The sequence below is a fragment of the Delphinapterus leucas genome, chromosome 4 (genome assembly GCF_059928025.1).
Source record: "Delphinapterus leucas isolate spDelLeu-1000000601 "Yukka" chromosome 4, BTC_Dleu_Yukka2, whole genome shotgun sequence".
NCBI classification, from domain to species: domain Eukaryota; kingdom Metazoa; phylum Chordata; class Mammalia; order Artiodactyla; family Monodontidae; genus Delphinapterus; species Delphinapterus leucas.
Genome location: NC_143132.1, coordinates 119245746 through 119258167, shown reverse-complemented (window position 1 = coordinate 119258167; position 12422 = coordinate 119245746). Strand labels below are relative to the sequence as shown.

Here is a 12422-nt window from a genome sequence, read left to right as displayed (position 1 = left end):
CCCAACAGGGAGCCCTGTAGTATCTGTCTCCTGGGGTAATAGTGAGAAATAGAAAGGCGATAACCCTTGTAAGGTGCATACATAGCATGGCGCGAGGCACATAGTGAGCATTCATTAAAGGAGTGTAAGGTCCTGGGAGGTGCTTGTCAGCTTCTAGGTCAAGGATAATTAGCTGGCAGCATGCGGACCACTAGGGCCCACACGTGAAGGTACTGTTTTGTTGGGTTCAGGGAGTGTGAGGAGTGACTACGGAAGCTTTGAAAATAACAGGAAATATGGCGGAGTGGACTGGATTTATGATTTCTCTTGAAAACATTAGAAGATCTGCGATTATCAATACAGTGGTTAAGAACATGAGCTCAGAGGGGCTTCCCTGGTGGCGCAGTGGTTGAGGGTCCGCCTGCCGATGCAGGGGGCGCGGGTTCGTGCCCCGGTCCGGGAGGATCCCACATGCTGCGGAGCGGCTGGGCCCGTGAGCCATGGCCGCTGAGCCTGCGCGTCCGGAGCCTGTGCTCCGCAATGGGAGAGGCCACAACAGTGAGACGCCCGCGTACCGCAAAAAAAAAAAAAAGAATATGAGCTCGGAAGCCAGAGTCTGAATTAAGAGTCCTAGCCTTGCTACTTATAAGTCGTGTGACCCCGTGCCAGTTGCTTAACTTCTCTGTTTCTCAACTTCTTTATCTCTAAAATGGAAATAACAATAGCACTTGATAGGCTTCCTGGGATTATTAAACGGACCAGCATATTTAAACCTCTTGACATGCTTGCCTGGTACCTAGTAAATAGTGAGTAATGTGTGCTGTTTTTGTCGTTGCTGATGCTGGTTTTACTATTGCTGTGGCTACCAACTAGCAACCCTGGGCCCCAGTTTCCTCCCGTGCCAACAGCTGGCACTGAGTAGTAGATGCTCCCCTAAGTGGGACGTGAACTTTCCAGGTAGCTGTAGTTCATGCCACTGCCTGTCACCTTATATCTGTCCTGCTCTCTTTGTAACAATGTTGTTTGTCTCCTGTTGACAGATCTCACCCTTGGGCACTCATGTCCAGGAGTGCAGTGCTGTGCTGTGAATCAGTCCTTACGGATGTATGAACCTCAAGGAACTTTTAGCACAGGGGTTCTTAACATGTGGCCCAAATCGATAGCATCCTTATCTCCTGGAAACTTATTCCCAGGCTTCACCCCAGACCTACTGAATCAGAAACTCTGGAGGTGGGCCTTGCAATCTGTGTTTTAAGAATCCTTCCAGCTGGCTCTGGTACCTGCTAAAGTTTGAAAACTACTGATTTAACACATGCGTCCTATATTCATATTACCTACATTTGGTTTCCATGTAAAGTTTAAAATGTGGAGTTGTGTTTCCAGGCACTTCAATTGATTTGTAAGGGCTGCTGTCTTTTCAGTGTGTACTCCCTTAGCTATTAAACACAGCTGGGTGCGGGTTCCTCTGCTGTGGTGCTTTTGTTCTGTTAAGATCTAATCTATGTGAGCTTTGATCTGTTAACTTACTGGAAGAGTACAGTTTACCTGGGGTGATGGTCAGGCAGTTTTAGAAAGAAGACTTTAGAAAGTTATGGAATGAGCTGCTTTCAAATGCATATGGAATATATGAAGTGATGAGATTAATAAGACTGAATAATTATTTTATATCCTGATTCATGATCACTTTATCAGCCATCTAACTTCTTTGAGTTGGGAATTCACACTGCTTCTCTGCCTCTTCCTCCCCAGCCTCTGCCTTTTTTTTTCATTATTTTATTTTTTTAACTTTTTATTTTATGTTGGAGTATAGTTGATTAACAACGTTGTGTTAGTTTCAGGTGTACAGCAAAGTGATTCAGTTATACATATACATGTATCTATCTTTTTTCAAATTCTTTTCCCATTTAGCTTGTTACATAATATTGAGCAGAGTTCCCCATTTTAAATATAGCAGTGTGTACATGTCAATCCCAAACTCCCAGTCTATCCCTCCCCCAATGCACCCATCCCCCCTGGTAACCATAAGTTAGTTCTCTAAGTGTGTGAGTCTGTTTCTGTTTTGTAAATAAGTTCATTTGTATCATTTCTTTTTAGATTCTGCATATAAGTGATATCATACACTATTTCCCTTTCCCTGTCTGACTTCACTCAGTATGACAATCTTTAGGGTCCATCCATGTTGCTGCAAATGGCATTATTTCATTCTTTTTAATGGCTGAGTAATATTCCATTGTATATATGTATCACATCTTCTTTATCCAGTCATCTGTCGATGAACGTTTAGGTTGCTTCCATGTCTTGGCTATTATAAACAGTGCTGCGATGAACATTGGGGTGCATGTATCCTTTCAGACCATGTTTTTGTCTGGATATATATCCAGGAGTGGGATTGCAGGATCATATGGTAGCTCTACTTTTAGTTTTTTAAGGAACCCTCATACTGTTCTCCATAGTGGTTGTACCAATGTACATTCCCACCAACAGTGTAGGAGGGTTCCCTTCTCTTCACACCCTCTCCAACATTTATTATTTGTGGATTTTTTGTTGGTAGCTATTTTGACTGGTGTGAGGTGATATCTTATTGTAGCTTTGATTTGCATTTCTCTAATAGCGATGTTGAACACCTTGTCATGTGCCTCTTGGCCACCTGTATGTCTTCTTTGGAGAAATGTCTATTTATCCGTTGCATTTCTCTACACTAACAGTGAATGATCAGAGAGAGAAATTCAAGAAACGATCCCATTTACGATCTCATCAAAAAGAATAAAATGTGTAGGAATAAACCTACCTAAGGAGACAAAAGACCGGTACTCTGAAAATTATAAGACACTGATGAAAGAAATCACAGACCACACAGACATATACCATGTTCTTGGATTGGAAGAATCAATACTGTCAAAATAACTGTACTACCCAAGGCAATCTACAGATTCAATGCAATCCCTATCAAATTACCAATGGCATTTTCCACAGAACTAGAATAAAAAAAATCTTAAAATTTGTATGGAGGCACAAAAGACCCCAAATAGCCAAAGGAATCTTGAGAAAGAAAAAAGGAGCTGGAGGAATCAGGCTCCCTGACTTCAGACTATTCTACAAAGCTACAGTCATCAAAACAGTAATGGTACTGGCACAGAACAAAAAAATATACATCAATGGAACAGGATAGAAAGCCCAGAAGTAAACCCATGCACCTGTGGTCAATTAATCTATGACAAAGAAGGCAAGACTATACAATGGGGGAAAGACAGTCTCTTCAATAAATGGTGCTGGGAAAACTGGACAGCTACATGTAACAGAATGAAACTAGAACATTCTCTAATACCATACACAAAAATAAACTCAAAGAGGATTAAAGACCTAAATGTGAGACTGGACACTATAAAACTCTTAGAGGAAAACCTAGGCAGAGCACTCTCTGACATAAATCGCAGCAATGTTTTTTGATCTGTCTCCCAGAGTAATGGAAATAAAAATAAAAATAACAAACGGGACCTAATTAAACTCAAAAGCTTTTGCACAACGAAGGAAACCATAAACAAAATGAAAAGACAACCCACAGATTGGGAGAAAATATTTGCAAATGATGTGACTGACAAGGGATTAGTCTCCAAAATTTACAAACAGCTCATGCAGCTTAATACCATCACAGCAAACAACCCAATCAAAAAATGGGCAGAATTCCTTCCCCTTTTACAGTAATTTCTCTTGGTTTCTGAAGACTAATTCTGCATGGGACAATATCCTCTCCCACTTCCCCTGCATCAGGGGTATTTGGAAGGCCTTATCCAGTCAAAATGATGACAGTTTAGCTTTTGACAGAAGCCCTTAATTGTGCTCTGAGCTTACAGACTTTACCAAAGCTACTAATGTTTTTTTCCACTTTTTCCTCGCTTCTGTGTCTCATTAATGGCTATGGTATAGTTCCCCATTCTGTAAGTTTTCTAGATTTTAGTATTTGTGATTGCTAGCCTGGGAAGCTCTCCTCAAATAGTTGTTCTTCATTTTGTGAATGTGATTTTAAGCTGACTCTTCTCTAAGTTCTTGGTAGATTATTTCATTCTACACGTCAGGAACTCTGCTTTTGACTGTAATATTATTATAATGCAATGAAATATTTGCATTTATGGTGGACACATTTCCTATTGAAATTTTATCTTGAAAGATCTTTCTAAAAAATTATATTCATTATCTATATCCATTCAGTGTATTTTGAAAATATTATTAGAGCTGAAATACATGGGTTATATTCCCAAGCATAGTTTGAAATGTAGCTTAGATGCAGTTATTTATAATACATTATTAGAGTCTGCTCACGATTGTATAATGTACTCAGTAAAGGTAACATGGATTTAGTGACATCTCTAATAGTTATTATGACTTAATTCTTTTATTCTAGCAAATGAAAATCAGATGTCAAAGTACTTTCTAAGAGTTTTGGTGATGGTAATATGCTACAGTTACAAATTTTACTTAACCAAAACCAACAATACATAGCTAAAGCATTTTGTCAATAGCTTTAAAACTGAAATGATGATAGACGTTAGCCCCCAAGCTATACGTGTACTGTTTAATAATCCTGCTTCCTTCCCGGTCATTCACTAGTGAACCCAAGAACACCCACACTTCCCAGGCCCCTGTGTACATGCATAGGAGACCAACTAAAAAGAGCTTGAGCTTTCAAGAAGTTTATATTATCATTTGATAAGAAAAACATCAGTGAAAATTGGCTTCCCTTTTGCTTCTCTAGTAGGTAAAAATAAAGCCAGTTTGGCATTTTATCAAATATTTATTGATTGCACAATGAGACACAATTTCTGCTCTCAGAAGTGCACATAGGGTATTAAAAGAGTTGATACATGTATGAGCCAGTAATTACAAAGCAGTGTGATCATTATAATAATTGAGGTGTGACAACACACAGATGATGGAGCGATTGGGTTTGAGGTGGTGGTGGGAATTTAGCCAGATGAGATTTCATGGTTTAAGTGATGGCAACTTAGGGTTCCACGGTTGGATAAGAGTTTTCTTGGTGAGTCAGAGGGAAATTTACAAGTGCAATGACATGGGGGCAAAAAAAGAGCATGGCATTTTCTGATAATTATAAACTTATACGAGAGTATGAATTTCCAAGGATGGAAGAATGCTTAGGAAAAAAGGCCAGAAAGGTGGGCAAGTTCCAGGGCCTTCAGGGCCTTTGAGGCCATGGAAAGAGGCCTGGGGTTTACAGTCTGATGGTTGTATTGGAACTAGTGACACTTCTACAGAGCATGACTACTCCTTTGTACATTTTATCTAGAAGGTGCAAATCAGCATCTACAATTCCAGATAAACATACTTTAGCAGCTCTTTTTTGAACCACAGAGGGATTCAGGAAAACATATGGAGGTAAATAAGTACAAGTAGATCACCATCCTCTAAAACTTTCCCAGTATAGATGTTACTGATCGTGGGTCAGCAGTTCTATCTATATGTGTACCAAGAATGGCATAACGATGACATATTCTATTTAAGGCATTTGTAATTTATCCTCTGTGGGAAGTATTGTGGGACATACCAAGAAAACATGACATATTTTCTGTCTTCAGAAAATGTTGTCTTTCTTAAAAAAGTCCTAACCATCTTTGGGGGATGCAGTCAAGAATACAGCAAGCTAGGGACTTCCCTGGTGGCACAGTAGATAAGAATCTGCCTGCCAATGCAGGGGACACGGATTCGAGCCCTGGTCTGGGAAGATCCCACATGCCGTGGAGCAACTAAGCCCATGCGCCGCAACTACTGAGCCTGCGCTCTAGATCCTGCGGGCCACAACTACTGAGCCCGTGAGCCACGACTACTGAAGCCCGCGTGCCTAGAGCCCATGCTCCGCAATGAGACGCCACCACAGTGAGAAGCCCCCGCACCACAACGAAGAGTAGCCTCCACTTGCCACAACTAGAGAAAGCCCACTCACAGCAACGAAGACCCAATGCAGCCAAAGATAAATAAATAAATCTATTAAAAAAAAAAAAAAAAGAATACAGCAAGCTAGTAAAAGGAACTCGGCATTGAGGGCCCTAACATACCCAAACAGTGGGAGAGGTAATTACTTTCAACCAGAGACATGAGGAAGGAGCATGGAGGTGCTGGCCCAGGAAGGCTTTGCTGAGTAGGTGGAATATTCAACCACCGTTAGAGTATTTGCTGGGCAGAGGGGGGATTCCAAAGAATAAGAATACAGTATTCTTGCCCTTGAACTTGTACACACTCAGGATGTAAGCGAAGTGTTACAGTACAACGTTTTATGTGGCTTAGTAATGCTGCTTGTGCCTCCTATGGTGTAGCTGCATACTGGGGAAGAGGCTGTTTGTAACTGTAAGAAGCAGTGCCCTCATCAGGTATCTGGGCTTTCTGACCTATTCCCCAGACGCTTTACATCTAGCATCCCTTTCAACCTCTAGCCTCAGTTTTCACCAAAGGACTCACAAGGTGGGTTTTTTTCTTTTTAAATCAGCATGTGGGATACAAAAGCAGTAGCATTGTTTGAATTACACGTGCAGAAGAATGTGCAGTGTTTTAGAGTGGAGGAATATATTTTTTATAATTAGAAGATATGTAGTTTTAGGAATATACATTTCCCCATGATACATCTTTTCCAAAGTGTAAGTGAACGCTCTTGAAAAGGTGACTTCTAGTGGCTGTTTGCTTCCTGTTGCATTCTCTTACGGATACTTCATTTCAGCTTATGAATAGATCTATGTGGAATTAAAATTTGTATAATCCTTTGTGTACGCGAGGATAGTAAAATGTAAGAAAGCATTTGCTCGAAGCCATCTTTTCTTTCACTGCTTACATTTGATTTCCAAGTAAATTGTCTTTTGAAGTCTTGTCAGTCAATCGTTAACCATGATAAAGTTATCAGCTTAGGGTTATATTGTCTGACTGACTGGTATGATTTTCCTGGGTGGATGCTGCAATCTTTCTCCCTTTCATACATGGTAGCCTCTCTGTGAATTTTTTACATAAGAATATATATATTAAGGGATCCATGCAAATGTTAGTTGCTGCCAAAAAAAGGGTTGTTTCTTTAGCTAGGAACAGTTGATTTTGCAATCGACAGTCAGTCTTACGGTTGGTTTGACTGTGAGTATATGGGACTCTGGCGAAATGAAATGGAGCGAAACACACAAAGAAGACAGCCACAACAACAAATACTTTACCTTCTAGCCTTTTGCTGTTTTTGCTGCCCTTACTCTTGGACTTTCTATAAGAATTGTATACCTTTTTTGCAATCACCATATAGAATAGAAGCATTAGGACAAAAACAGTCCAGAAAATGAACTGGGAAATGTAGTTCACCACTTCATGCCATTTCAGCCCAAGAGGACCCTTTAAGGAGGCACACTTTTTCACAGATGACGGCGTTGCTTCCTTGTTGCTTAAGATCATATTTGGCAGGGAGAGGAGGAACAAAAAGAGCCAGATGAGGGTTGAGACCACTTTTGCAAAAGCAGGTTTTTGTACGAAAAATTTTCCAAAAGGTCTGATGATCTTGAGGAACCTGTCAAAGGCTATGAGCCCCAGCAGTGTGATGCCCACATACATGGTCTCATAAAAGACGACGGCAGAGAAACGACACACAAAGGCTCTGAGCTGCCAGGGTCCGAGGTGCGCGTCTGAGAGGATTTTAAACGGAAGCATGAGCGTCATTATCAAGTCGGCCACCAGAGTATTTTTGAGGTAGACAATGAAGGTGGAGGAGCTGGGGATGTGAATGAACACCCACAGGGCCAAAGTGTTCAGCAGGGTGCCCATGAAGAAAACGACAGTGTAGATGGCTGGGAACACCAGGTGCACTGCCTGCATGTCCCTGGGGCACCTCTCAGACCCATTGAAGCCCTTCATCACTGTGTCGTTCATGGTTTCCAGTGTCAGCTGTTACACATAAACATACACACACAGTAAAACAAGAAGCATTTCATGATTTCAAAACACTACTTGTTAAAAGCAGACTTTAGGTTTGCAGCGTATTAGCACCTTAATGTATTCATCACATTTAATAGATCATTTGAGAAGTCCCATGTTGTTTCTGGCCAGAATTTTTAAAGCACGTAGTACATTTTTGGTACTTGTAACAGTACCATTACTTTCACACCCTTATGAAATCCAAATAACTGGTTCTACCCCATTCACAAGTTCGGCTTTTGGCATGGCAGTAAAACAAAGCTGGCTAAGAGGTAAAGTTACTCATGTCAGATTGCTGTACATTATGTAATTTCCTAGGCTCATAATCTAAGGTTTGTAGAATGTTAACCTTAAAGCATTGTTTTTCCCCTTGAACATATTCCATCATTTATAAGCAAGCCACTCATAATAACAGCTGAAATTCACCTTTGTTTGGGAGGATACTCAGCTCAGTGTCTTCCGATCGAGGCAGTCATTAGTTCAGCCCATGAAGGGCATGTGAAGCAAATGTCGTTCTGCTTTCTTATACCCAGTTTCCTTCCTCATTTTCACGTGTGCAGTGTGATCCATTAGAACCTCTTCTTATGCAAACCTTTGGGGGATTTTCTAATAAGGAAGCTCTCTCATTTTAAACTTGTATGCTGTTAATCTACTCTGGTTTGAGTAAGTCAGTTTAGTTGCAGTTGTTTTTATATTTTCTCATGTAATAACTTCCCTGCAGTTTATCTTCTCTACATGTTCAATGGAATTTTTAGTGCCTTTTGTATATAATAATAGGGAGAAATGTAAAGAAAAGAGCCCCAAATTGTAGGAGAATAAGAGTTGACTCTAAAATCAGCATCGTCATCTGCATCCTTGTAGCCTGCTTTTTTCAGAAATGTGTGTTCATTAGGTATGACCTGATTATTTCTGTAGACATGTATCTTAGTCTTTTGGTCTTTCGATCTCTGAGAGAGAAAAGGATGTATCATCTAAGAGTTAAGGGCTATAAGACCCAAATTTTGGGGGTTAGAATTCCAGGTTCACCAATTACTGGGTAGTAGATAATAGACAAATGATTTAGTTGCTCTGTGCCTCATTTTCCCCATCTGTATAATGGGTTTAATAATAGTACATACCTCAGTGTTGAGAGGCTGAGATGAGTGCCTAGAATAGTGCTGACTATATATGACGCATGAAAAAAATGTTAGCCACTCACTGCTCTGGTGAGCGAACTGCAGATTTAAATGGAGATATACTATTTCACTTATTAGAAAGCCATTTTTAGAAGTCTCTTCTGTATTTGTGATTGTATGCAAAGTGCTGAAAACTTCAGGAATTTCATCAGTCAACCTTGGGTCAAGTTCTATAAAATTTTTGGAAGTATGTAATTGCTGCTTTTGTATAGAGAAAGCTGTTGTCTGTGAAGAAATGTTTGCTCGCCAGATAGATAAAGGGAAAGAGGAAATCAGAAGACCCTATGAGGGAATGTGGAGTTCTCCATGGTGAGTTTCACTTCATATTTCTTGCTATGAGTTTTACCACAAGAATTGGACCAGACTGTCGCGTTGGCTTGATCGAGCATTTTGGGTGACTTAGCTTGGCATTCTGAGAATAAAATTACATATCCCGCCGGACATTTTTATGAGGGAATAGGATGCCTGATAATTTTGGCTGGAACTACCCAGTGTGGTGGCACAGTCTGAAAAATTGGTGTTTGATTCAAATAAGTTGATCCTTGGAAAATACAGATTCTGGATTTTATTAACGTAACGGAACATAATTTAAACATATATCCTTTTATTTGCTTCAGTAGAGAATAAAAGCAAACTTAAAAAAATTTGAGTAGAGGGATTAGACCTATGTCAATTAAGTATAAATTTCCTAATGGCTCCAAATCCATTATTTAGATGCGGGTTCAGAATAGTTTCAATTTAAACAAGGGAAATGCTGTACAAGATAGTTTCATAATACGAAAACTGGAAATCGCTTTTTGGTCAAATTTCAAAATGCCGAAATGTGGGAAACCTAAGAGGAGGAACTGATTTACGGTGGCATTTCTAGAGTTACAGAAGTATCTTCTCTTAAATGTAGTAGGTTTCAAAATGTTTGACTGTAGTAAGTATCCAACAAATCACTCACTCCTTTATGTCCACGTGCTTCAAACGTATTAGCCAACAGTCTCTTAGTTCGCAGTGGTGCTGGTGCCCCCTGAGGGAGGGTCCTTCACCCTTGATGCCATACCTTAGAGGCTGTGATGGGACAGGAGCACCGCCTCAGGAGCCAGAGGGCCTGGGTTCATTTCCTTATTCCACCTTTACTTGTGACTTTGGTCAAGTTACTTATGCTCCCTGTGAAACCAGTGCCCCCTCTTAACAATGAAAATAAGTAATAGTATTTGCTTTATAGGGTTGTTAAGGGGATAAAATGAGTGAACGTTTGTCAGGTGCTTTGAATAATGTCCGTCAAATGGTACGTGTTAGTAAGTTTCTTGTTAAATGAAATTGAAAGAAAAATGGAATACTGTGTGCACCTGTGGGGATAGTGCACAAAAGACAGGAGTGAATCACAGAAGGTAACGGATAAAGGGTCCTAGAAAGTATACCGATTTGGCAAGCTCCTGAACTGAACATTTAAAATCCTATCAAGCTCAAAGGGAATTTAGTCAAAACCAATTAAATCACACAAGCTATACTTTCTAAGGGATTATCTGGTCTTATTTAATTCTTACAGCAGTCTCAGAGATCCGTCATGGTCTGGTTTCAGAGCCCTCATGGGCTCATGGTCTGGTTTCAGAGCCCCCGCTTGGAAACCCTCATGGTAAACCCTCATGGTCTGGTTTCAGAGCCCCCGCTTGGAACCAGCCTCTCTTTCTCCTGTCTGCCAGAAGCCAGAGACAGAGTGAATGTGGAATTGTTTACCAGATTCTGGACTTTTTGAGCTGGGTATTACTGATTGATGAGTGAGGAGATAGAATCCACTATAAAGTTTCAGGGACTTGTGAAACTCCTAGTCTCAAAGTGAGGTGCCAGGTTGAAAACGTAAATTGGTTCATAGCAGTAGGATCAGGAGAGAATCAAATATGTAAGGAAAAGTCATAGAAATTAGAAGCCTGCTAAATGGGAATAAACTACTTTTTGCATTTGCTGTCTCCTTAGGGATTGTCTTTTGGATCAGAGTCAACAGTATAATGTTCATGTTGATGTAACCACTACCATATAAATGACAATTGAAAAGATGTGGAAGTATTTGCTTTCATTTGGAATGAAAGGCAAAGTGGGAACTCCTGTACTCATAGAAGAGCCTTTTACTTCCCATCAAAGGATACCACGGTACTTTCTCAGATTATATGAAAGTGTTTAAAATCCCACAATGAATTAACCCAAGGTGGTAATAATCTAAAATAAATTATGCAGTTTAACATTAACTGTAGTGATCTGTGTATAAATAAATTTAATATTAGAAAATCTCTACATATAACTGGAAACAGGCAATAAATTCACACTACTATCTGAAACACATATATTAATATCCAGTTTCATAATTTTATTATAAAAGGAAAACCAGTTTAAAGAATTCAAATATAGACTTATATAGTAGAAAGTGAAAGTTAATTCCCTTTACATATACATACCAGTGTGTGTGCCAATATATATATATATATATATATTTATGTATTGACATATTAGATCTTTGTTTCGTTCCATGTTAGTACATGAAGATTTGCTAGCAAGTTTGTTTTTTTTTTAAGTTACACTATATAAAGGTACCATAGTTTAGTTAAGCAGTTACTGATGGACGTTTAGATTTTCTTTTTTCCCCATTTTTCCTCTGTTGAAAACATGCTGTAGAGCAAATACCTCTCCATGTATTTTTGTATTTTGTTCCAACATATATTTATAGGAAGTTTCCTAGAAGTGGGATTACTGGATCAAAAGCTGTGCGTTGCAGTGTTCAATGATATTTTCAAAAAGCTTTCCAGAAAGACTGTACCCATTTATAGTCTCACCAAGTAGGATTATCCAGCACTATTACTAAAAATCTTTTAAATCAGTTCTAAACTTACAGGTGAAAAAAGCCATGTCATGTAAATATAAATTTATTTATTAGTGAGGGTATATATATCTTTTCATATTTTCATTGCCTATTTGTATTTCTCCTGGAAATTGATTTTTTTTCTTGCCCTTTTCCCATTTTCTAAAAAAAAGTCAGGCTGTTTCTCTTTACTTATCGGCTTGCAAGTATACTTGCATATATTTAGTTCCCACCAGCCTCATTGTAATCCCAGCTCCCACTTTGGGTGTTACCAGATCATCTAGGTCAGCCGTAGGAACCTGTAGGTGTTTTCAGTGCAAAACTGCTGAAACATCGAGAGGCATGAAGAGGGGGTTCTTTCTCTACATAGGGCTTTTCTCCCTGTTTTTAGAGTTCTAGTCCAGGGGTTGTCAATCTTCTAAATAGCCAGTTAGTAAATATTTAGGTTTTGTGACCCTGCAGCCTGTCACAACTATTCAACCCTG

General features: G+C 39.5%; 3 protein-coding genes across 6 annotated transcripts in view; 1 reads left to right on the top strand and 2 right to left on the bottom strand.

The window, feature by feature from the left end:
* The window catches only part of GPR87 (G protein-coupled receptor 87), a 38298-nt gene extending 29903 nt beyond the window's left edge, over positions 1 to 8395 (bottom strand). For all 4 annotated transcript variants that reach the window (XM_089910998.1, XM_089911002.1, XM_022582768.3 and 1 more), the window contains exon 1: positions 8350 to 8395. The gene's annotated coding sequence lies outside the window, so the exon portion shown is untranslated. The remainder of the gene's footprint in view (positions 1 to 8349) is intronic.
* The window catches only part of MED12L (mediator complex subunit 12L), a 359593-nt gene that overhangs the window by 220657 nt on the left and 126514 nt on the right, over positions 1 to 12422 (top strand). The window lies entirely within an intron of this gene.
* On the bottom strand, positions 4749 to 7893 carry P2RY13 (purinergic receptor P2Y13). Its single transcript, XM_022582781.2, has one exon. The coding sequence runs from the start codon at positions 7876 to 7878 to the stop codon at positions 6877 to 6879; it is 1002 nt and encodes a 333-aa protein (XP_022438489.1). The 5' UTR covers positions 7879 to 7893; the 3' UTR covers positions 4749 to 6876.